The sequence below is a fragment of the Mustela nigripes genome, chromosome 14 (assembly GCF_022355385.1).
Source record: "Mustela nigripes isolate SB6536 chromosome 14, MUSNIG.SB6536, whole genome shotgun sequence".
In the NCBI taxonomy this organism is placed as follows: domain Eukaryota; kingdom Metazoa; phylum Chordata; class Mammalia; order Carnivora; family Mustelidae; genus Mustela; species Mustela nigripes.
In genome coordinates, this window is record NC_081570.1 from 71835553 (window position 1) to 71861284 (window position 25732).

A 25732-nucleotide genomic window follows, 5' to 3' on the forward strand; every position below is an offset into this window, starting at 1 on the left:
TAAGTGGACTCTGGGCTTAAGTCCTACTCTTAACAATTTGTAACTTGATGTGATCTTGAGCAAGAGATAAATCTCTGTGACTCAGGTTTCTCAGAGTAAAGTGGGGAATAACAATAGTACTTATATCATAGGATTAAATGAGTAAATATATGTTGAGAGCTCAGAATATATCAAAAATGTGTTACTGTTTTTACCATTGTTGTAATTCTACATTCAATCTAGTGTTCTGAGTTACAAAGCTTAGCACAGAAATATTCACAGGTCCTTTAACTGAGAATATTTTGCCACGAGTTCCTGACCAAATTCCACTTACCGTGTGGCTGGAGATGAAACTGACCATTTGGATTCATATTAGATTGCTAAAAGTCCTGAATGTTCTGCTAAACCCTATGGATTTTATTTTGTGGTTAATGCACCAACAACAAAGCTTTTAAAAAAATGAAATGAAGGGCTTGGAGGGAGAATCATCATCCTACTACTTAACTTTCCTAGTAAATATTTCTATAGTATATTCTACAGTATATTCAAGACATTAACTTTTCAGCCCTTATTTGTAATTATTAAGGGAAATGTTTCTCACTACTTTTGAGAAGCACAATAATAGGTCATGTCAGTTCAAATATGTCTAAAATTTTTACTTCTGATTTTTAAATACAGGTAACTCCATGGGAGTAAACTAAAGCTAGAATTTCCACATTTCTAATCTTCAGAATACTATATCACTAATTAAGTTAGTAAAGTCCATAGCTGATCAACCTACCAGCAGAACCTTTTACCAGAGTACTAGCAAGGAGCAACAGTAATAACAATAGTTTATTAAGTGCTTCTTTTTTTGCTTTCTTTTTTTTTTTTTTTAAGATTATTTATTTGACAGATCACAAGTAGGCAGAGAGGCAGGCAGAGAGGAAGCAGGCTCCCTGCCGAGCAGAGAGCTCAATGTGGGACTCGATCCCAGGACCCTAGGATCATGACCTGCCGAAGGCAGAGGCTTTAACCCACTAAGCCACCCAGGCGCCCCTAGTTTATTAAGTGCTTTTTAATATGTCCGACATTGTTCTAAAGGTTTTACCTGTATTACTTCTTTTTACTTCTTTTAACTTTGAGATGAATGCCATTATTTCATTTTACAGATGAGAACCCTAAGACAGAGAAAAGTCTCTCAAGGTCATTATTAAGTTGGAAAGTTGCAGAGGAGGGATTTGAACCCAGACAGTAAAATAACTCCAGAGTCTATGCTCTAATCAACTCTACCATTATGAACTTATCAGAACTGCAAGTTCATTAACAAACAATGTACCTTTACGTACTGTTAATTTAAATGCAGTTCAGTTATATTTTATATATTTGCCTTCATATTTTGAAATCATTTATAACAGTTATAGTTTAACTGCCTCCTTGGCAATCTCTTACCACCACCCTCGTTCCTAATCTATAACCATGCTTTGAGGAATGGAACCCATTCCCTACCTCTAGGGATATGCACTTAATTGGTTGGCTTAAGAAAATCACTACCCTAGATTTTCCTTGACACAATGGATCAGGACTGGGCAGATGACCTAGGTGGTCTTATTGTGGTGAATTTCAGGCTTCCTGTTCAATAATGCTGGGAGAGAAGCACTCCTGGATCTTAACTGCAACTCAAACTGTTACCAGGGCACCCTATGAGCATGAGGATTGAGCTTACGCCACGGAAGATACAATGGAGAACCAGCAAAAAACTGAGTTATTGATGATGTAATCGAGTCATTTTATCTATTAACTCTGAAGTCATTCTACCTCTGGACATTCAGTTATGATGGCCAATAATATACCCTTTTAAAACTCAAACTGGTTTGAGTTGGGTATTTTATTTCAAGCAACATCAAGCATCCTGATATAAGGAATTGAAGTTTTCTTCTTTCTAGGTTTCATCTTTCATTTTTCATTCTGAAGCAGCAGAAAAGGAAGATAGACTAAACTGTAAATTGTCAACTCTTATGAAATTTGGAAGCAGCACATTCTACCTGAAGGAATTTCAGGAAAAAACCATTTTGTTCCACCATAAGTTATAAAACTTTACCTGAATTTAAAGCAGAAGGAAAATCTACCAAATTTTGAAAACCTTCGAGGGAAAAACAAATGTGTAAAATACCTACACAATCCTTCACTCACAGACATTTTATCTTTTAGAATACATTTCAAGAACAAATTTTAAAGTCTCAAGAATAAATATAACTATTCCTCATAAAAATAATCCATCTATTTTATTAGGATTGGTACCATAATAAGTATTTTTGGAAGAGTGAATACAAAGGATCTGTGTAGTTACTTAGCATGGATTAAAATTACTGGAATTGGGGAGAATAAAAACCATAATTTTATATGTCTCACATCATTATGAAAATACTTTGAAAAGTTCCAGTTATATATTACATTTTGCTCTTTTAAAAATTAGTTTCACCACTACACAATAATAATAGGAAACAGGTTAAGTATGTGGTACTGGCTTTAGTAGACAGTATATTAAGAAAATGGATATAGCAGGTAAATACTGAAATGAAAAAGTACATCTTGCTTCAAATAACTGATAAATACTTGAGCATTTAATAAACTAGTTCTCAACTGGGAGTTGTACCAACCTGGGCGGTGGGGACATTTGGAAATGGCTGGGCAGTTCTGACTGTTCCAAGACTAGGAAGCACTTCAGGCATTTTAGTGGGGAGAGAACAGAAATGCTAATCTTCCTGTAATGCATGGGAAAGTCCCACACAACAAAAAACCAGTCCTGTTCAAAATGCCAATAGAGCCCTTACTAAGAAACACTAGAATGCAGAAAGGAGAACACATGTATATGCATACCAAAAACCGAATGCCAGCACTAAATGCAGCATGTGTTTCGTATTAACTGTGGAGAAAATATGTACTATAGGAACTGCAGCAAAAAGAAGTAACAGAAAAGATGAGCTATTGTGTCTTCACAGATGGTTAGAAAATAATGGATGAGGAAAACATTCTAGGATTAAGCATGGTGACCAGCCTGGGTATACTTGCTTGACTGTATTAGGAAATCAGGTGGGGACAGACCATTCAGTAGGGATCCCTCATACCAAAAGGAACATTTTCTGCTCGAAGTATGACTATCTCAACTCCCTGACATGGCATATAAAGTCCTGCAAAGCCCAGCCCAAGTGGGGCTCTCTCCAACCTCATCTCCTACCACTTACCAACTCCCAACCTAGTTTCTAGACACACCAAACCACACACAGTGTCTTACCTTTACTACTTTATCCTGTTGCATCTGATAGTCTCCCACAAGACCAGCCTCAAACCTAGACTTAACTTCTTGATTTTGAGCAAGTGACTGTCTCGATAAAAAACATTTTATAAAGATGTGTCAGACAGCCATGTGTCAAGTGAATGAAGTAAGGAGACACTGAGGTAGGGTGGGCACTCAGAAGCTCTTCAATAATCCAGGGTGAGACAAGGTGGGCCCGCATGGGAGAATACAGCTGATAAATGCTATGGTGAAGGAAGGGGAAAGAACAGATGCCAGAGGCATATCATGAAGTAGTACACCTGGGGACTGCGGAAGGACTTCCTTAACTGAACCTAGGCAGGGACTCCAAGAAGACCAAGGGTGTTTTCCATTTTCATGAATGCTGGCTAATTGCTGCTATGGAAAAGTACCACCTCTGTGATGCTATGTCACAGAAACTTCCTTACCACTGCCTACACGGCCCCGGTAAGGAAATGCCTGTTTGGGGAATTAAGTTTCTACTTTTTCATACTGTTTTTTCTAAATCCCTGCTGTTGCTCTGAAATCTTTCCACCAAACTAGATCACTGCAAAATCCACTTGTCCCTCTATTACCACAACTGTTAAACCCATCATTTCCTTTTCCTTTGCTCTTTTCTAAAGTCAATTTGCAGTAAAGTATACTATTTATAGGTCATCATGTAAGTAAAATACTGTGTTTTAAGAAGGGTATCACCACATAACTGGTTAAGGAAAAAATGCTACTGACATTAATAAAGAGGTAGATGGGTATATTACTGCAATATAATTAGAATGCTGTAATTTTATCTGAAGGAAACAAAGTAATTTTGTGAATCTGTAAATAAAAGGTTACTTCTTTACAAGAGAGACATCTAGTGGCTAGCTTCTAACACAGGACAGGCGCTCAATTATTAATTCAAAGTGTTGTTAAATAACGGACACACGTCTACCATCTTCTCAGACTTAGACTCTCTTAGACATTCCGTATTAGTACATTCAGACCTGTTCCATTCTTTTTCCATTGTAAAAACATGCCATAATTTATGCTGTCCACTCCTAACAAATTATTTATTTTCATACTACTCTTTTGCTATTACAAACAACACTGCACTCAATATCCTTGTACATATTCCATTTAAATGGAATAAATTTCTAGAAGTGGAATTGCTAAGTGAACAAGTAATTATCATGTCTTCCTGATCCATCTCTTTTCCCCTACTGCCTTATCTTTGTACTGGGGCCACTGTTTATTTTAAACAAGACATTTTAGAAGAGATAATCTGAAAACCTTCTCAATAGCATACATTAAGAAATCCTGGAGAAATAAACAGACTGAGCTCATAGGCAGGTAAGAGATATCTTTCGGAACCAAAAGGAAGCAGGAACTAAAGACCCTGGGGGAATGCTGAAATGACACCTGCTCTGGAAACCTTTGCCAATTTTGGTACCGAGAGGCTTGTACACAACTATGGGATGACAGGAGACATGATCTTGGATCCACATATTTTGGAGACCTCAAACTGGGATCACACCATAAAGCCAGTGAAACTGTAAACCAGAAAAATCCTGACCACTAGCAAAGGAAACAACTAGGAAATATGTGGGCCTTAGCTCGGGCTCTAGGAGAAAGGTAGAAACAGTAGAGGGAAAGACCTCAATTGAAAATGTGGAACTGTAGCTTCCTCAAATTGGCTGGGATTCAAATTATCCCTACTAATATAGTCTAAGAAATTTAAGACTAAGAAATTAAAAAGGATCCTAAATTGGAGCCATAGAGTATCTTGGCATAAGCAAACGCATGCCACCTTCTATGTCAACTTGTGTTCACAGCTCTTTTTTAGAAGGAAAAAAACAAGAAAACCAGCCAGCCACCATAACCAAAAGTCAGCAGAAACAGCACACAGCAGTAACAGACTTCTAATACTGGAATTATTTAAACAGATAATAAATGTTCTAAATTTTTAAACAAAGGGAAACTTAAACATGAGAAAAGAATACAGTTCGATCTAAAAGAGCAGAGAGATTTGGGAAAGACACAAAACTTCTAGAAATGAAAAACAAAACTAAAACAAAAAACACTACATGAGCTAAAGATAAGATTAATTAGACACAGCTGAAGAGATAGTGACTTGAATGATGTAACTGAATAAATTACCCTGAAAGTAGCAAAAACAAACAAATGAGATATTAAAATAATGCCTTAGAATTCCCAGAACTGCAATATGCAGAAAGCACAAATGCCAAGGAAGATAAATAAATTTTTTCAAAAAATCACATGAAGACCCATATCATACGGAAGCTGCAGAACTCCAAAGACAAAAGTGAAGATCTGAAAAGCAACTGCAAGGGACAAAAAAGAGAGTGTTCTTACGAGTGGCAAAAAAAAGAAAGAAGGGAATAAGTAACTGAATGGAAGTATCAAAATAAAATATCAAGATATTTAATATTCAGCTAAACTCTCATTCAAAAGTAAGGGTAAGCTATATGATCTCATATATGGAATTTTAAATCAGGCAAAACTCAACACCAGGACATCACAGGATGTCCCTGGTGAGGAGAGGAACTAACAAGGAAAGACCTTTCTAGGGTGAAGGTAATATTCTATATATACAGTGTTACATAGATATAGGCATACCTCGGAGATAATCATGGGTTCAGTTTCAGACCACTGTAACGAAAGTAAATACTGCAACAAAGCCAGTGAAATGAATTTTTTGGTTTCCCAGTGCATAGTTATTTTTACATCATACTGCAGTCTGTTAAAAAAACAAAGTACATATCTCAAATTTAAAAAATACCTTATTGCTAAAAAATAAAAAATGCGAACCATCATCTGAGATTTCAGGGAGTCGTCATCTTTCTGCTGGGGGAGGGCCTTGTCTCAGTATTGATGGCTGCTGAATGATCAGGGTGGCAATTTTAAAAAACAAGACAACAATCAAGTTTGCTGCATTGACTGACTCTTCCTTTCGTAAATGATTTCTCCATAGCAGATGATGCTTGGAGTTCTTTACCCATAGAACTTTCAATACTGAGGTCAGTCCTCTCAAACTCTACCACTGTTTTATCAATTAAGTCTAACATTCTAAATCCTCTGTTGTCATTTCAACAATCTTCAGAGCACCTTCACCAGTAGTAGATTCTATCTCAAGATACCACTTTCTCCATTCATAAGAAATATCTCCTTACGTGTGAAAGTTGTATTGAGATCACAGCCATTCAGCCACCTCTTTAGGCTCCACTTCTACTTCTATCTAGTGCTCTTGCTGCTTCTACCACATCTGTAGTTACTGCCTCCACGGATGTCTTAAACCCATCAACGTCCTCCATGAGGGTTGGAATTACTTCTTCTAAACATACCTGTCATGCTGATATATGGACCTTTTCCCATGAATCACACAAGTTCTTCATAGCAACTAGAATGGTGGGTCCCCTTCTGGAAAGTTTTCAATGGATTCTGCCTGGGTCCATCAGAGGAACCACTATCTATGGAGGCTATAGACTTATGAACCGCATTTCTTAAACAGTGAGACTTGAAGGCCTAAGTGACCCCTGACCCATGAATTGCAGAATGGATGCTGTGTTAGCAGAAATGAAAACAAGATTCATCTTACTGTCTAGCTCCATCAGAGCTCTTGGATGACCAGATGCATTGTCAATGAGCAGCAATATTTAGAAAGGAATCTTTTTGTCTGAATAGTAGTTCTCAACAGTAGGCTTAATTCAGTAAATGATGTTATGAACAGATGTGCTGTTATCCAGGTTTTGTTGTTCCATTTATAGAGCCTAAGCAGAGCAGATTTAGCATGCTAGGATTTCTGGAATGGTAAAGGAGCCTTGGCTTCAACTTAAACTCACTGGCTGCATTAGTCTCTAGTAAGATAGTCAGCCTCTCCCCAAAGCTTTGAAGCCAGGCATTGACCTCCTTCCTAGCTAGGAAGTCTAGACAGCATTTTCTTCCAATATAAGCCTATTTTGTCTACACTGAAAATGTGTTGTGTAGTGTAATCACCTCTAATTATATTGGCTAGATCATCTGGGTAACTTGCTGCAGCTTCTACATCAGCACTTGCTACTTTACTTTGCACTTTTATGTTACGGGGAGGACCTCCTTCCTTAAACCTCACACACCAATCTCTGCTAGCTTCAGACTTTTCTTCTGCAGCATCCTCACCTCTCTCAGCCTTCATAGAACTGAAAAGATTCAGAGCCTTGATCTGGATTAGACTTTGGTTTACAGAAAGGTTGTCACTGGTCTATCTTCTATCCAGACCACTTAAACCTTCTTCGTATTAGCAACAGGCTGTTTTGCTTTCTTATCATTCCTGTGTTCACTGGAGTAGACTTCTAATTTCCTTTAAGAACTTCTCCTTTGCATTCAGAACTTGGCTAAGTGTTTGGTACAATAGGCCTAGTTTTAGGCCTACCTTGGCTTTGACGTGCCTTCCTCACTAAGCTTAATCATTTCTAGCTTTTGTTTTATAGTGAGAGACATGAGAATTCTTTCTTACACTTGAACACTTAGGAGGTCACTATAGCATTATTAATTGGCCTAATTTCAATATTGTTGTACTTGTAATAAGAGGCACGAAGAGAGGGAGAAAGATGGGGAATGGCCAGTTGGTGGAACAGTCAGAATCCACACATTTATCAATTAAGTTTACTGTCTCAAATGGGTGCACTTCATGGCACCCTAAAACAATTACAATAGTGACATCAAAGATCACTGATCACAGATCACCATGATAAATAATAACAAAAAAGTTTGAAACACTCTGACAATTACCAAAATGTGACAGAGACATGAAGCAAGCAAAATGTTGGAAAAATGGCACCAAAAGACTTGCTTGACGGGACTGTCATAAACCTTAAACTTATAAAAAACATAGTATCTGCAAAGCACAATAAAGTGAAGTGCAACAAAAAAAGGTATGCCTGTATATGAATTTGTCAAAACTCAACAAGGGTACTTTTAAGATTTGTGTATTTCACTGCATGCAAATTTTACATCAATAGGAAAAGTGAGCTTCCTATCTTTCAGATAAATGTTTAAAAACTCTGTTTTTTCTTTCATTGAACATATGATGTCATTTGACGACAATTCTTCCACATCTAGTTTGTCTCTGGGTACCTAGAATTCCACCTTGGGAAGATACAATCAATTTAACTCAGTCCCACAGTACTGAACACTTGAGTTGTTGCATTTTTTACATTATTAAAAACAATGCCGGCATAGATATGTGTAATTCTGTAAAGTGTATGAATACATCTGTAGGCTAAATTATTTAAGTATGTGTATATAACATTTTGAAAAATATTACTAAACTGCCTCTAAAATGATCACTAATGTATATTCTCAACAGTCGAAGAGCAAATTGGCCTGGCTAACCCATACCTTCATTAGATATTATCAACATATACCTACAGGCCATGTATTTATATGTACATATCTTTCTATGATGTGCCAGGACCATCTATTCACTGAGATTTAAGAGATTCACAGTCATACTGGTCAAAAACTCCTGCCATAAAGGATGCCTGATTTACAATAAACCTCACGCTTCTAAGGTATGTATTGCACCTGCTATGTAACTATACTGATAGTTCTACAGAGGTAACCCAGACACAATGGAGCAGAGTCACACTTCACATGAATTTTGTGTGGTAATACCCACAAAGAATTCCTCACTCTATTCAAAAATTATCACTGGAATGTTTAATTTTAAACAAGTTCGATTTGAGTTTTTGACTATATTGTAACTCAAGCTGCTTAAACAAGCAATAACCAATTTAATATTGAGAGAGTTACAGCAATCATCTTCGTACACAGGACCAACATCTCATGTGAACAATAACAGTAAAATCCCCAAATATCAGAAATTGCAAGTTTTCTCAGTAACTTTTTTGCCAGCAAAACCTGCCTGACTGAGCCAGTTCACAATCATTATTTACCCATTATAATGTAAACATTTACAGGTTTCACTGTAGACATAGTATCCTTTGATTATGTAATGCTGCTTCAGACCTCTTAGAGGTCAACTTAATATAGTAAATTTACCATATCTCCAAGGATTTCAGATAAGAAAAGCAGATCTTGAATTGTCATTGTATATCATTTACTAAGTGCCAGGTACTACTTTAGGTGTAACTTCATTTAATCCTCTCAACACAGTAAATTCAATCTTGCCAAAGGTCACCTAGTATGTACTTAATGGTAGAGGCAATATTCAAATTCAGGTTTATCTGAGTAAAAGCATTAATCGCTTCTGAAAGTTGAAAAAAAGTACTGAAAACGAACCTCTTAAAAATAGAATACTGGGGCATGGGAAGTGAAAATAATCCTTTAAAAAGATTTATTATTCCCCTCTTCTCCCTTTCTAGCAATCATCTTAAATAACACATCATCTAATAACACTAAATCATAAAATAACACTTAAATCATTAAAACCTAGTCATTTTCATATGAATGGCTAAGAAAACAAAGGTATCCTAAAGAAGATACTTCTAAATTTTTAAAGATTTTATTTATTTGAAAGACTGAGATCATAAGTAGGCAGAGAGGCAGGCAGAGAGAGGAGGAAGCAGGCTCCCTGCTGAGCAGAGAGCCCTATGTGGGGCTCAATCCCAGAACCCTGAGATCCTGACCTGAGGCGAAGGCAGAGGCTTAACCCACTGAGCCACCCAGGTGCCCCAATACTTCTAAATTTTTTAAAATTTTGTTCCATTTTTTCCCCTATGAGTGAAGACAGGATCTTATATATTTATCTTGCTACTTATACACCACCTTTGAGCAACAGAAATTTTTTGCAATCCTGATTCTACTATACATTAAGTTCAAGAAGTACATCTTTTGTATTAATCTAAATCACTTGAATCTCAAGTAGGAGTGATTCTGTCTCTCCCCTCTGCCCCCACCTCCAGGAAACATCTGGTAATCTCTAGAGACATTTCCTGTTGCCACAAGAGAGGTGCTGGGTTGGCTGGGTAGATGGGTGTGTGTGTGTGTGTGTGTGTGTGTGTGTGTGTTACCAACATCTAGTGGGCAGAGGACAGGAATGCTACTAAACACCCTAAAATGCACAAAATAGCCCCTCAAAACAAAGAATTCTCTGGGTCAAAAGGTCAGGAGGGCCAAGATGAGAAATCACAACCTAAATCACTAATGAAAATGTTGAACAAGAATGAATAAAATATTGGGACACACTAAGGAGATTTCCAAGCTGATTATCAATTAACTAACCAGCAATATTCTCAATATTCAGTATGGCTTTCACCCAACTGGGACCTCACCTTAATGTTTTATTCATCTAACATCTAAATGCAGACATTTTCAATTCAGTTAATAGCAAAACCATTTCATTTAAAAATAATAATGGGCAATTTCACAACAAACTAATGGAAAATTTAGTTACATAGATTTTGAATTATTTTTATCATTATTTTTTTTTCACTGAACTGACCCCCAAAATGGTCCTACGAATGAAAGATCATCTTACCATAACGGACTGGATTAAGTCAAAGTTTATACTCTGAAACATGTATTCAAATATTCCCTATCACAGTAACAATTAATAAAAAGCAAATAAAAAAATGTCATTGCGGGCGCCTGGGTGGCTCAGTGGGTTAAGCTGCTGCCTTCGGCTCAGGTCATGATCTCAGGGTCCTGGGATCGAGTCCCGCATCGGGCTCTCTGCTCAGCAGGGAGCCTGCTTCCTCCTCTCTCTCTCTCTGCCTGAGTCTCTGCCTACTTGTGATCTCTCTCTGTCAAATAAATAAATAAAATCTTAAAAAAAAAAAAAATGTCATTGCAACCTTCCAATTTAGCAACATTTTTTTAAAGAGAAAACTCAGTGGTATTGAGACATTTAAATGGATATTCTCAAACACTACAAATGGAAATGAAAACCAGTTTAGTCCCAGTTTATTACTATAAATCACAGTTTACAGATGAGGAAACTGAGGCAAAAAGAAGTTAGTGGTTTAGCTTAGTATCACGTAGCTAGAAGGAGGCTGATTACAAATTTGAATATAAGTAGTCTGGCTCCAGTTTCTGCTCTTAACTATTCCATCTTACTATCTCTAGGTTGTAGAGATATTTACAACTATTTAAAATGCATCAAAAATGAATGTAAGACCAAATTAAAGGATAAAGAGACTAGTAAAAATATTCCCTATGTATGGAACAGAATAAGATGAGCTATAAACAGGCACATCTTAAAAAAATATTCAAGTAAAATGAGCTATAAGCAGGTACATCTTAAAAAAATATTCAAGAGCTCACCCTTTCCAATAACCAGATGTAGTCTCTATTGTCTCTGATCCAGTTAAGTCTACTTTCTAAGGATGGTACAGAAAAAGCCATGTAAACACACAAAACAGTTCTTCAAGGAAGAATAATTTAATGTAATGTTTATCGTGGCATTATTGCTAACAATTAGAAACTAGAAAAAAGCTAAATGTTCATGAATATGGAAATAATTAAATAAATTTAAACATAGTAGCCATTGCTGGGATACACTATTTAGAAATAAGGCAGATCTGCATTAACAAGAAAAGAGCCTCTAGTTGTAGAAAAAAGTAATTCTTTTAGTCATAAAAAATTAGCAATGTCTAACTTGAAAAGTCATGTAACTTTGTATATTCTTATGCATTTAATACCATGTTTTATTTTATTAATGGAAAAGTAGAACAGGGTTAGAAGGAAACATCAAGTGGTTATCAGTGGTCATCTCTACATAATGGAATTATAGGTGCTCTTTTTCCTTTAAACTTTTTTTTTTTTTTAAGATTTTATTTATTTATTTGACAGATAGAGATCACAAGTAGACAGAGAGGCAGGCAGAGAGAGGAGGAAGCAGGCTCCCTGCTGAGCAGAGAGCCCACTCGGGGCTTGATCCCAGGACTCTGGGATCATGACCTGAGCTGACGGCAGAGGCCTTAATCCACTGAGCCACCCAGGCACCTCCTTTAAACTTTTGAATGATGAGTGTGTGTGTGTGTGTGTGTGTATATATATATATATTTTTTTTTTTAAGAATTTATTTATTTGACAGAGAAAAATCACAAGTAGGCAGAGAGGCAGGCAGAGAGAGAGAGAGGAGGAAGCAGGCTCTCTGCCAAGCAGAGAGCTCGATGTGGGACTCGATCCCAGGACCCTGAGATCATGACCTAAGCCGAAGGCAGTGGCTTAACCCACTAAGCCACCCAGGTGCCCAATGATGGGTATATATTATTTTTACAGTTGCTACATACACTGATTCCTTCCTACATTCCAGTTAGTGGTTAGGTAAATTTTTACAATAAAGGTTACAACTTGGGGCGCTTGGGTGGCTCAGTCAGTTAACCATCTGCCTCTGGCTCAGGTCATGATCCCCCGGTCCTGGGATTGAGCCCCACATTGGGCTCCCTGCTCAGTGGGGAGTCTGCTTTTCTTTTCTCCCATTGCCCCTCCTCCTGCTTGTGTACTTTCTCTCTCGCTCTATCTCAAATACATAGTCTTAAAAAAAAGGTCACAACTCTATATAATAGCTATCATCATCTCCATTTTACAGATGTGAAAAAAGCAAAGAAACTGACTCTAAATCCTATTTTGAATTATGTTGCTAATCCCCTCATGTGAAAACACTAAAAAATTTTAAGAATACCAATTCCAAATAACTATAAATTCATGAGCAAAAGAGTCCCATTTGCTACTTCAGAGATCTGAAAATAACCAACTATAAATTTGGGTTCTAAACTCAAGAAATACACTTAATATTTATTTTTGAAAAAAAGAACAAAAACAAAAACTTCCCACATACATTCATGTTTCTAGAGACCCCATAATTTTACGTTTGAGGGTATATGGTTTTAAGTACTAAGAACTAAGCTCTGATGACAATCTGAATGGCTTCCTTCATAAGAATACATTTTGTATTTGAGAAGACGTGATCCAGTTACCTTAAATTTCAAATACAGTATGTCAATTTCTAAATATGTTGGTTTGAAAATGCACACTGGAATTACCTCATATTTGATAAATGAAAAACATTACTTTATTTCTGGAAGCTACCCAGAAAAAAGGAAAATCACTTTTACAAATATTTGTCTTGAAACATATAAAATAAATGGATCTACAACTTCTAACGTAACTTCTTTTGAAAAGGTGGAAAGCTTATCAGAATAATGGTAATTCTGATGGTTTTGCCTTGTCAGTTTATGAAGCATTACAACTGGGAGGGAATCTTAGTTTACCTACTACAACCCCCACATCATACAGATGAGGCCCAGAGAAAGTAATCTGCTCAAGACCTTGCAGTTACTAAGAGGCTGAAGAAGGTAGAACCCACTCAGGATCTTTTGCTTCTGAACCCACTCAGGATCTTTTACTTGTAAGTCCAGAATGCTGACATTTCAAAGTATTACCTAGGGGCGCCTGGGTGGCTCAGTGGGTTAAACCTCTGCCTTCAGCTCATGATCTCAGGGTCTTTGGATTGAGCCCCGCCTCGGACTCTGCTCTGTGGGGAGCCTGCTTCCCCTTCTCTCTCTGCCTGCCTCTCTGCCTACTGGTGATCTCTCTGTCAAATAAATTAAAAAAAAAAAAATTTTTTTTTAAAAAAGAAAGTCTTACCTAATAATTCAGCAGGCTACTTACAGTATTTTGGGAATCCTGTCTCCTCTGTACTAATGGGACCTTTTAGATCCAGCACTTACAGAAAGCAGCAGGCTAATCTCTTTTGTATTTATCTGTACTCACAGATTTACTACAGAGTAAATGTTTCCAAAGTCCCTCTTTTCCAACATTGGCTTTCAAATAAATCTTACTGGAATCCCAAAAGAGTTTGATAGAAAACAATAAAAAAAACTAAACTCCTCCAGTCAAAATTGTACAGGGGTCCTGCCTTATTATTTTGTCCTTGTAACCTCTAAAATACTTCCATGGTACTTAGGTCTCAGATATGTACACATACAGTTACACATATATACACACACACCACAGGCCCAAAATTTTTATTAGTCACATGACATAAAATTGGTGTAAGTTTTTAAATGCTTATTTTCAATTTGTGCAATTACCTTGGCATAGACCAATAACAAAAAGCTTACAGACTACATGTTAGGTAACAATGCTCTATAGCAAACCAAACTTAAAAGATGTTCCTGATCAAATCAGAATACTCAATATACTAAGAATGAAATTAGAAACTTACTTCTTATCAAAAAATGTTGAATTTTCTTTTCTCTTGGTGAATCCATTGGGTAGAAGCTTTAAGTTAATACCTTGTCTTCTGGCACGATTTTTCATAAAGTACATCTAATAACAAAAAATAAATAAATGGACAAATTTTAAAATGCCTTAAATTTCAGAAGTGAGTAAAACAATGTTCAAAATGTAATAGTTAAGATTCATTGGGTACGTTTGTTTCACAAACTGTACTAAACAGCAATAACTCATTTAATCCTCACAATATTATCAGACAGGTACTATTACTACCCCCAATCTAGGAATGAAAATTAATGAGATGTCAACATTACATAGCTATTCCTGAGAGAGACAGCCTGTATTCAAACTCAGGTATATCTAATTCTAGAGCCTGTGTTTTCAACCATACATTCTATGAGCCAGAAGAAGGATTTAATGGGATTTTTAAAATATATAGGTCATTTGGCAATTCATAGGGGCTACCTATACAGTTCCTTTTCTTTTACTGAAGGGTTTATACCATCCATACTTGGATTTATACATGCCTGCTTTGATTACCAGACAGGCAGTTTACTCAGGGGAGGAACCATGGCATTGCTAGTACAAAGCCAAACTTAAAGCAGCCACCACTGTAGACCATACAAAATGGGGTATGTGAATAATCTGGCTCTGAAATGTGTTACTCCACTGACTGTCTGGGTTGGTTAAGCTGAACTAGTCAACTCCAGAGAGTAGTGAAGGAAATAATATCATCAAGACTTCTTCCTTGACACTCCAAAGGCAAATATAAATGCAAGTTTTTGGTTAAGTGAATGGCAATCTAGATTTTGCAATGCAAAGAGACAATTAAATCATAAGCCCAGGTTAAAGAAGAGTCAGTTATCATTTGTTAAGAAGAGAAATAATTTAAGAAATTACATCCAATTTTATAACTCATGTGACTTTGGTATCAGTAGTGGCAATGATTATAAGGATCAACCCTGCCACTGAAAACATGGAAGAATTACAGACAATGGGGGAAATAAATACATGTAATAAGATACATTTAAAAATCACCTTAGAAGCACCGAAAAGCTGTAAAAAAAGACAAAACAAAACAGAAAAATACAAATATACACACCAATATTTAGTGAGAAGTGAAAGCTCAGAGAGGTAAGCAAAGCATTGAAGCCACCTTTTTAAAAAATTAATTATTTTTATTAACATATAATGTTATTTGCCCCAGGGGTATACTTTGTGGATTATCAGGCTTATACAATTCACAGCACTCACCATATCACATATCCTCCCCAATGTCCATAACCCAACCATCCTCTCCACACACACCCCTCCCCCCAGCAACCCTCAATTTGTTTTGTAAGATTAAGAGTCTCTTATGGTTTGTCTCCCTCCCAATCCCATCTTGTTTCATTTTTTTCCTTCCCTACCCCCAAATCCCCACTCTGCCTCTCAACTTCCTCATATCAGGGAGATCATATGATAACTGTCTTTCTCTGATTGACTACTTCGCTCAGCATAATACCCTCTAGTTCCATTCATGTCATTGCAAATGGCAAGATTTCATTTTTTGATGGCTGCATAGTATTCCATTGTGTATGTGTGTGACCCCCCCCCACATCTTCGTTATCCATTCATTTGTTGATGAACATCTAGGTTGTTTCCATAGTTTGGCTACTGTGGACATTGCTGCTATAAACATCCGGGTGCACGTGCCCCTTTGAATCACTACTTTGTATCTTAAGGGTAAATACCCAGTAGTGCAACTGCCGGGTCATATGGTAGTTCCATTTTCAACTTTTTGAAGAACCTTCACGCTGTTTTCCAGAGTGGCTGCACCAGCTTGCATTCCCACCAACCTTGTAGGAGCATTTCCCTTTCTCTACATCCTCTCCAACATCTTTCATTTCCTGACTTAATTTTAGCTCTAAAGAACTTATCAAACTCAACACCCAAAGACATTCAATCAAGAAATGGGCAGAGGACATGAACAGACATTTCTGCAAAGAAGTCATCCAGATGGCCAACAGACACATGAAAAAGTGCTCCACATCACTCAGTATCAGGAAAATACAAATCCAAACCACAATGAGATACCACCTCACACCAGTCAGAATGGTAATGAAGCCACTTTTGCAAATTCTAGCAAATATAGGCTTTCCCTTTCAACAGCCTTCTCCCCAAAAAGGTCAGAGTCAAGACCCTGTAATCTTCAACCCTCCTCAAATGAATCTCAGTAACAGAACATGCCTAATAATATTAAGTTAAGGGCGAACCAGAAATAAACCCTATCCCCAGAGCATGCGAGGAAACTTATATTGGAATGACTGGAATAAAGGGGAAAAGGAAAGCAATTCATTAGAAGCTGTGGCCATGGGCCAGTTCTTGCTAACATTTGAAATGATTGGCCTTGCTTATGTAGTCAAGGGAATCTTAAACTTTCAACTTGGTTTAAGACAGATGCAGATTTGCAATATTCCCAGGTACCTGGCAGAATACAAGAAGGCCTGCACTCTACTCTTCAAAAAGTTCTCACAATTTAAGAAAAAAAAGCAGTACTGAATAAATAAAAAATAAAGAAGCATGAATAATGAATGCAAAGGTCAGTGAGCAAGAACCAAAAGAGAAAAGAGGTAGCTGATAATTCCCCATATATTCAGATACTAAAAGGATCATACACAGACGGTAGAGTATCTCTACAAAATTTAAAAACATTAGCAGTTTAAAATATGCACAGTGAAGAGAAACTATAAAAATGGACTCAGCAGATTTTTCAAAGAACCAAATAAAACTAGAATGTTTGCAGAATACATTACAGAGACAAAAAAGATTTAAAAAATCAAAGACCTTAAAAGGTAAGTAAGATATGGGGAGAGGACTTAAGTCACATTTAATGGTAGTTATAGAAAAGATAAGGAATAAGGTAGACGTAATCTTTTAATAGAAATGTGCTAAAAATTTCCCAGAACTGACGGAAGATATGCCACAGATTCAAGAAATCTAACAATTATCAAGTTAAGATGAAAAGAAATTTGCATTTTTTGTATTATAGCACAAATACACAATACCAAAGATAAAAAAATGCAGCCAGATTAAAAGATTTCAAAGGCAGTTAAAAACTCTAGGTGACTGCAATAATAACAGAAGCCATAAGACACTGGAACACTAATCCTAAACCAGAATTGCAGAGAAAAATCATTTCAAAGTGAAGAAAGGCAAAGAAATAGAAAATTAAACAAACAAACAAAAAACAAAAATCCGACAAAGGAACCCAAGAAGTGGAAAACCCTCTAATTTTCTTCTCTACAGGAAATCCTAAAGGTGTACTTGAAGCAGGAAAAAAGTTGTCTCTCAGATTTAAGATCTAAGATGATGAGAGAAGGAATAAAGAGCAAAGAAAGTGGGATATATAAACTCAAGGGGCGCCCGGGTGGCCCAGTGCGATAAGTGTCTAACTCTGGCTCAGGTCATGATCTTGGGGTCCTGGGATGGAGCCCAGTGTTGGCTCTACACTCAACAGGAAGTCAGCTTCTTCCTCTCTCTCTGCTCATCCCCCTGCTTGTGCTCTCTCTCTCAAACAAGGTCAAGAGGAATTTAAGGTAATTGCTAGTAAAATCTGCCTGCTACTTGTCTTCACAGATTAAATTTTGTTGGGATGTCACTCCAACCATTCGTTTATATACTGCTTGTGACGGCTTTCTCGATACAACAGCAGAGCTAAAGTAACAGAAACGATATGGCCTGGAAAAAATATTGACTATTTGACCCTTTACAGAAAAGTTTGCCAACTCCTATTATAAGGTCTTCTGCGTTGTTTAGGCACAGGGTTCAGGTACTACTTAACTTCAGATACTGGCAAATTAAGCATGCACGTTGTGGAGTCCAGCTTAACTAATGAAAGGATAGGAAAAGGGCCCATAAGTTCTAAACTGATAAAGAGAAAAATTTAAATGACTGAAAACAACAACAACAGTCCAAAAGATAAGAAGAAGAAAAAAAACGGATACAAATAGCAAAAATAATGTGACACATTTAAAGTCAATTATACAGGTGATTTATTAAAATGTAAATGAACTTAATGATTTAGTTAAAAGTTACAGACTATCAAATGGAAGAAGAACTGGAAACCAACCACAACCAGAACATAAGGACACAGAAAGGCCTTAAGGAAAAAAACAGACCATACAAATACCAAGCAAAGAAGTTTATAAGTATTAGTCAAAGTACACAAAAATCTAGAGACAAAGAGGGTTACCTTATAATGCCAAAGGATAAATACACCAGGGAAAAGTACTTCCTGAGGTATGCATTTAATAATTTAGCCTTAAAGCATATAAAGAAAAACAAACTGAACCACAAGGGGAAACAAATCAAACAGGCCTGTTTGAGTTTATCCACTGGGAAATGTTAACATACTTCTTTTGGAAACTTACAGACAAAACACACAGAAAGTATCAGTAATTATAAACAATTTGAACAACATAATTAATAAACCTGAGCTATAAGGGGTATATAGAGTACTATATTCAGCAACTGCAGAATATTCTTTGAAGCAAAAAAGAACATTATAAAACTTAACCATAAACTGGGCCACAAACACAAGCACTAAGGTATTTTAAAGGAATGACCTTGAAGAGTATGCTCTCTTAAAAAAAAGAAAAAAAAAAGAGTATGTTCTCTGACCACAGTGTAAGTAAGCTAAACATAAAAAAAAGATATAACAAAAGTCAAGAGGACACATTAGTAAAATAGAAAAAACATATAACAGCGACTGATCTAAGGAAAAAAAAGACACAAATAACCAATATCACAAATGAAATTACTACAACTCCTACAGAACTGTAAAGGATAGGTTTATGAAGAACTTTATGCCAATGAAGGTGAAAACTTGGGTCAAATGGACAAATTCTTAGAAAAATGTAATAGCCAGTAACACTAAATCAAGACACAGTAAACCCACAGAATCCCACAAATAGTAAAAACTATACCTCAGTGGTCCAAACCCTAAGTCTATACTGGTTCCTTAATAATTTTACCAAAGTCCCAAGAAGGAAGTAATTCCAACCTTAGTGAATGCGTCCAAGAATAAAATGGGAACACTGCCAAATAATTTTATGAAATTAGAATCATTTTGATATGGAAATCTGAGAACACTAAAAAGGAAATATCACTCATGAAGAGAAATACAAAAATGAGAGCACGGATAAGGTGAACGCACACATATAATTCAAAGGAATTCTGCAGAGTATAAAAAGCATATGATATGATAATAGCACACCATGCAAGTTTAGCTTAAAATAGAAAACTGATTAAGATTACTCATATATGGCGCCTGTGTGGCTCAGTGGGTTAAGGCTCTGCCTTTGGATTGGGTCATGATCTGAGGGTCCTGGGATCAAGTCCTGCATCAGGCTCTCTGGTCAGCAGGTAGCCTGCTTCCCTCCTCCTCTCTCTGCCTACCTGTTATCTCTGTCAAATAAATAATTTTTTTTTAAAGATTACTCATACAGATTATAGATTAAGAGAACAAAAATAAAATAATCAAATACAGAAGAAGCATTTGATGAAATACAACCATCATTCATGTTAAAATCTGATAGCAAACTAGGACTAAAACCTCCATAATCTAGATGTCAAATTACACCTAGAAAAAATTTAAGAGCAAACATCATGATGCAATCTTGGAAGCTTTTCTTCTATAATTAGGAGTTATAAAACAAAGATGTACAGAGGCATTAAGATAGCAGGCCTGAGGGGTGCCTGGGTAGCTCAGTGGGTTAAAGCCTCTGCCTTTGCCTTAGGTCATGATCCCAGGGTCCTGGGATTGAGCCCCACATTGGGCTCTCTGCTCGGCAGGGGGCCTGCTTCCTTCTCTCTCTCTCTCTCTACCTGCCTCTCTATTTGTGATCTCTGTCAAATAAGTAAATAAATAAATAAAAATTGAAGAAAAAGATAGCAGGCCTGAGACTGTTATCATTAGGTGGTTTTGCTTGCAAGGTTTTCCCTGGGTGGTGCAAGGAAATTTGAATGATTGGTAAGTGGTTCCCTACACTAACTTTTTGTAAAACAGTAAGTGTGGTTCACTGTGCCTGAATTGTTTATATAAACAACATGGTTTTACTTGCGTTCCTTCTGGGAGTCTGGAATTTGGCACCTGCTAGGCAGAGGGAAGGTGCTTCTGTGACCAGCCCCCCTTGTGCAGTGAGTTTCTAATGAGCTTGCCTAGCAGACTATACTTCACAACCTTTATCACAACTCACTGACAAAGGAATTAACTGCATACTGTGTGACTCCAAACGGAAAGGATTCTTGGAAGCTTACAACTGGATTCCTTCAGACTTCAGACTCTGTTCCTTTTCTTTTCTCTAACTTTTCTCTACATTCTTTCACTGTAATTAGTTTTAGCCATGAGTACAACTGTATATTGAATCATGTGAATCCATCAAGCAAATCAAATCCAGGGAAGGACTTGGGACTTACAACATCAATATTTACTATCATCATTAGTATCTGACAATAAATGGGAAGTCCTAGCTATTCTAATAAGAAAAAGAGAACAGGACAGAAAGATAAAAACAAATTGGGACAAATTGTTTATAGAGAAAATCTCAAGGAATCTATAGAAAAGGCACAGTATAGATTTTAATTCTATAAAATGCGAATTATAATCCCATAAAATAACAACAAAAATATCATTCCTAAACACCAGCAAAGAGATTAAAAATAGAAAATACTACTTTAAAAAGCATGAAAAAATAAAGTGTCTAGTAACAAATCTTTTTTTTTTAATTTATCTATTAATTTATTTGAGAGAGACAAGGAAAAGACAGCAGAGGGAGAAGGAAAAGCAGATTCCCTGCTGAGCACAGAGCCTGATGTGGGGCTAAATCCCAGGACCCCAAGATCATGACCTAAGTCAAAATCAAGAGTCACTTAACCGACTGAGCCACCCAGGTGCCTCTAAAATGCCTAGGAATAAATCTAACAAAAAACGTATAAAAGCTCTACAGAGAAAATTAGAGAGATATTAAATATATTAAATAAATGCAGAGATTTCAAGATTTAATGCTGTAAAGAAGTCCAATCACTCAAGTTACTCTGTAAAATAAATGTAACCCCAATTAAAATTCTCAGGTGGGGAAAGAGGAATGTAGAATCAATAGGTGATTCATCATATCTGTATAGAATTACAAAGAATCATACCCATAGCTAGAGTATAGCAATACTCCAGAAAATGAACAAAGTCAGAGGAACTATTCTGTGAGATAGTGAGTTGCAGTAAAAAACTACAGTTGAGAGTGTAGTATTGGCATGGACAGACAAGTAGGCCAACAGAATAGAAAAGAAAGGCCAAATACTGACCCAAGCATAAATGGATAGCTGCCCTGCAGAGCAGTAGGAAAGGATGAACTTCTCAATAAATGGTACTAAGAAACTGGATCATCCATACAGAAAATTAAATGGGATCTCCACTTCACATGATGCACAAAAGTGGATTCCAGGTACTTTACAGACATAAATCTGGATGCAACACGATAAAACTTTTAGAAAATAACTATGGGAGAACAGCTTCATAACTTCAAAGTGGGAAAGGGTTTCTTTATAAACATATAAAACTACTAACTATAAAGGGAACATGATAAATTTGACTATATTAAGGTTAAGAACATCTGTTCATCAAAGATATTATAAAGTGAAAAACAAGCCACAGAATGGAAGAAGGTATCTATAACACATACAACCAACTGCCGACAGGCATTCAAGAAATTACTTACAAACCAGTAAGAAAAAGAAAGCTGACCAATAAAAAACGATCAAGAGACTTGACCAGGTATTCTACAAAATGAAATCCAAACGGCCAATAATATATTTGAAAGATGCTCAATCTCATTAGAAATTAGAGAACTGCAAATTAAAAACCCTGATAAAATTACAAAGCCATCAAATTGACAAAAACTTTAAAACTCTGCTCAAATCAAGTATTGGACAGGACATGACAGCAGGTACACACAATATTGTAAGTCTAAACTGGTATAACCACTTCAGAAAATGTTTCGGTTACATCTAGTAAAACTGAAGATATGCATACCCCACAACAGAGTAATTCCACTCCCAGGTATAAACCCTAGGAAAAAATGTGTACATACACAAATCACAATTCATAAACAGAAGTGCTCATTGCAATACCTTTAAGGCTTTTGTTGTTGTCGTTATTACAGAATACCTGGAGCCCATGTTATAATAGAAAATTCAGAGTCCATCAACAGAATGGATAAATTAATGATGATATAGTCCTAAACTAGAAAACTATTCAGAAGACTGAATTAAGGAACAGCATAAGTGAGTGGCAAATAATTTTTGAGAAGTTGGTAATGTTCTAATTCTGGGTGGTAGTTACATGATGTTCACTTTATAATTACTCAATAAGAGTATATTTGTATTTTATGCTTTTTAAATATGTATGCAATTCTTTATGATAAAAACAAAAAAATTTAAAAATTTATCTTTTAAGCAGAATTTCAATTATGCTTAATTAAACTTGAGAGAACCATGCTGATGCACGATAATTTTTCTTTTAGATACGTGAAATGTCAAGTCTGTATCAGTAACAACAATAAGGTGTTTTAAAAGTGCTAAAATGCTGCAACTCCAAAATTAAAATGGTCTTTGAAAAAAGAACTTAATTCTATGGCATGATTTAATAACACTATTAAAGAATTTCTAGAATAGCAGTTGCAAAGTATTTCAAATACATAAGCTTTAATTTGCATACTTAGCTTAAGGAATGCAAAAGGGATGAGAGTATGAAAATGAGGTGTGTTAGAAGAGCAAGCCCTGTTAGTTCTTCCTTCAAAATCAGAATCTAAACACTCTCTTGCCCAATGAAGCTCATTTTTCAGACAGCAGCAAGAGTGACCTTTCAAAAGGCAAGCGTGCTCAAAAGCTTCCCATGGCTTCTATTTTCACTTAGGATATATTAGGAGCCCTCAACAGTTTTTCTAACCCCATGTTCAACCTTCTCCTCCTTACTCACCTATGTTTCAGTCACCCTGTCCCCATTTTTAATCCTCAAACACACCAACCTCATTCCTAACTCAGTCTTACTTATGCTTTTGTCACTATCTGGAACAATCGTCCTCCAAAGGTTCATATGGCTGCCTCTTTCTCATCATTCAGATGACTGCTTAAATATCATCTCTCAGAAAAGCTTCTCTGAACTACAGTATTGAAAATACTCATGACCTCCTCCAATAAACACCATTTTCATATTCTTTTATCTCCTGTGCTTTATTTTCTACATGCAATTAACTCTATCTGAAATTATATTTGTTCCTCTACTCATCTCCTGTCTCTCCCCACACAATACAAGCTCCATGAGGGTAAGAACTTTGTTTTGGCCAGTGATGTAGTATCCCTAGTAACTGGAATAGCTCTGGATCACAACGCCACTTAACTACATTCATTAGGTGAAAAAAACGAAATCTGATTAAAAGAATTCTAACTGGAAGAGATGAAAAGAAATACTTACATGCTTATTGCTTATTGGTCTTTTTAAGAAAGCATCTCTAGAAATGTGGTCTGCTGTTCTTGCCACATCTTCCAAAAACTGATAATCTATAAATTTTAAAACAGGAAAATAAACAAATGACATATGCCAATGGCCAGGAAACATCAATCTGCTATGCATAAGATGACTTACCGCTTAGGAGATTCATTTCAGTAAACTGTTGTATGGAAACATATGCAGTCTTATCTCGAACTCCATTACAGGTCAGTTCTGCTTTGTGTTTCTTTACACATGGCAAACTGAAGAGAAAATGAGGTGGTACTATTATACTCTGAGGTGGGAAGGGTACAAACCAAGGTACGAAGACAGGAAATTACACATATACCTGCAGGAATATCGCATACAACGTGGACACTTGTACTTTGCTTCTTCGGTACCACAAGTTTCACACCTACAAGAGTCCACAAGAAATTTAGTAAGTTATCAAATATTAATACTACTTATTGATTTATAAATTTTTAATGCTAATTCAATTACTCATCACAATTTATAGACATGCAGTCAGTGAATGAAATATATGCAAGTTACTCTGATAAAAGTACTTGATAGCTGTCAAACACCCTTGGAACATTCTCCTCTTAGGAAACTGTCTCCTCCAAAAGACCACTACATTTACAATGTTGTTAGTACTACATAATTCAAGAAAACATGTATTAAATTAAAAAAAAAAAAACCTCACTTTTGACTTCTTTGTTCTACTGTGATCAGAGAATGGGATTATTCATTAATATTTTAATTTGTAATTCCTGGCAGTCTGATAAAGATTGTGTGTGTGAGTGTGTGTGCACACATGTATATAGTCCAATCCATGAATTTACATATCCTTAAACGCACACATAACACAAAAAGAATAGAGGCCAAGTCAAATTTACAAAGTATCAGCTGTACCTTTTTTTAAAGATTTTATTTATTTATTTATTTGACAGGGAGAGAGGGAAAGAGGGAAACACAAGCCAGGGAGTGAGTGAGGGAGGGGCCCCTGGGTGGCTCAGTGTGTTAAGCCTCTGCCTTCGGCTCAGGTCATGATCCCATGGTCCTGGGATCAAGCCCTGCATCGGGCTCTCTGCTCAGTGGGGAGCCTGGTTCCCACCCCCACCTCCCGCCTGCCTTTCTGCCTTTTATTATTTATTATTAAAAATAATAATAATCTAGAAATGCAATTACCCATCATCTTTCTTCAAATACTCTTCTAGGTTCTTGGGATACTGACAGGCAAACTACAGTCATTTTTATTTGGCCCACTGTGTCTAGTCAGTAATAGTCCCAAGAATCTGACCACTTTTATTTCCTATGCTGTCACATGGTCATACACTATAAGGAAATTATAAAGCAATAAATATTCATATTCCTAACTATCCATTGAGAAAGTGGACAGTTGGGTGAGTTCAAGTGCATTTTTCTTCCTAATTTTAACTTAATCCATGTTGTCACTGTTAGTTTTTCCTATGTTTATCCTTTTTTAAAGAATATCGAGTCAAGACCATATTAAGTCAAACCAGAATCTGGTCCAAGGGTTTTCTGGTCCCCAGAATTTACACTTTCTTACTTGGCCATTGCCGACTGACCACTACCAGCCTGACATATTTTTACTGAATCTGCTGTTCTTTGACAAAACCCTTTCTTCCCAATTACCCCCTCCCTGCACTACCAACACGCAGGCTCCAGGTACCCACGTTTGCATTTATTTTTCATTATTCCACACCTGCCTGCTAGATTTCCTTCCATCCAGA

At 36.4% G+C, this 25732-nt stretch overlaps 1 protein-coding gene across 1 annotated transcript in view; it reads right to left on the bottom strand.

Annotated features, from left to right (window-relative positions):
• Positions 1–25732, bottom strand: part of ZNHIT6 (zinc finger HIT-type containing 6) — a 59555-nt gene that overhangs the window by 32932 nt on the left and 891 nt on the right. The window contains exons 2-5 of the mRNA XM_059376996.1: positions 24328–24393; positions 24135–24241; positions 23964–24049; positions 14445–14548 (exon numbers count right to left, since the gene is read on the bottom strand). Of these exons, the coding sequence (XP_059232979.1) occupies positions 14445–14548; positions 23964–24049; positions 24135–24241; positions 24328–24393 (363 nt within the window). The remainder of the gene's footprint in view (positions 1–14444; positions 14549–23963; positions 24050–24134; positions 24242–24327; positions 24394–25732) is intronic.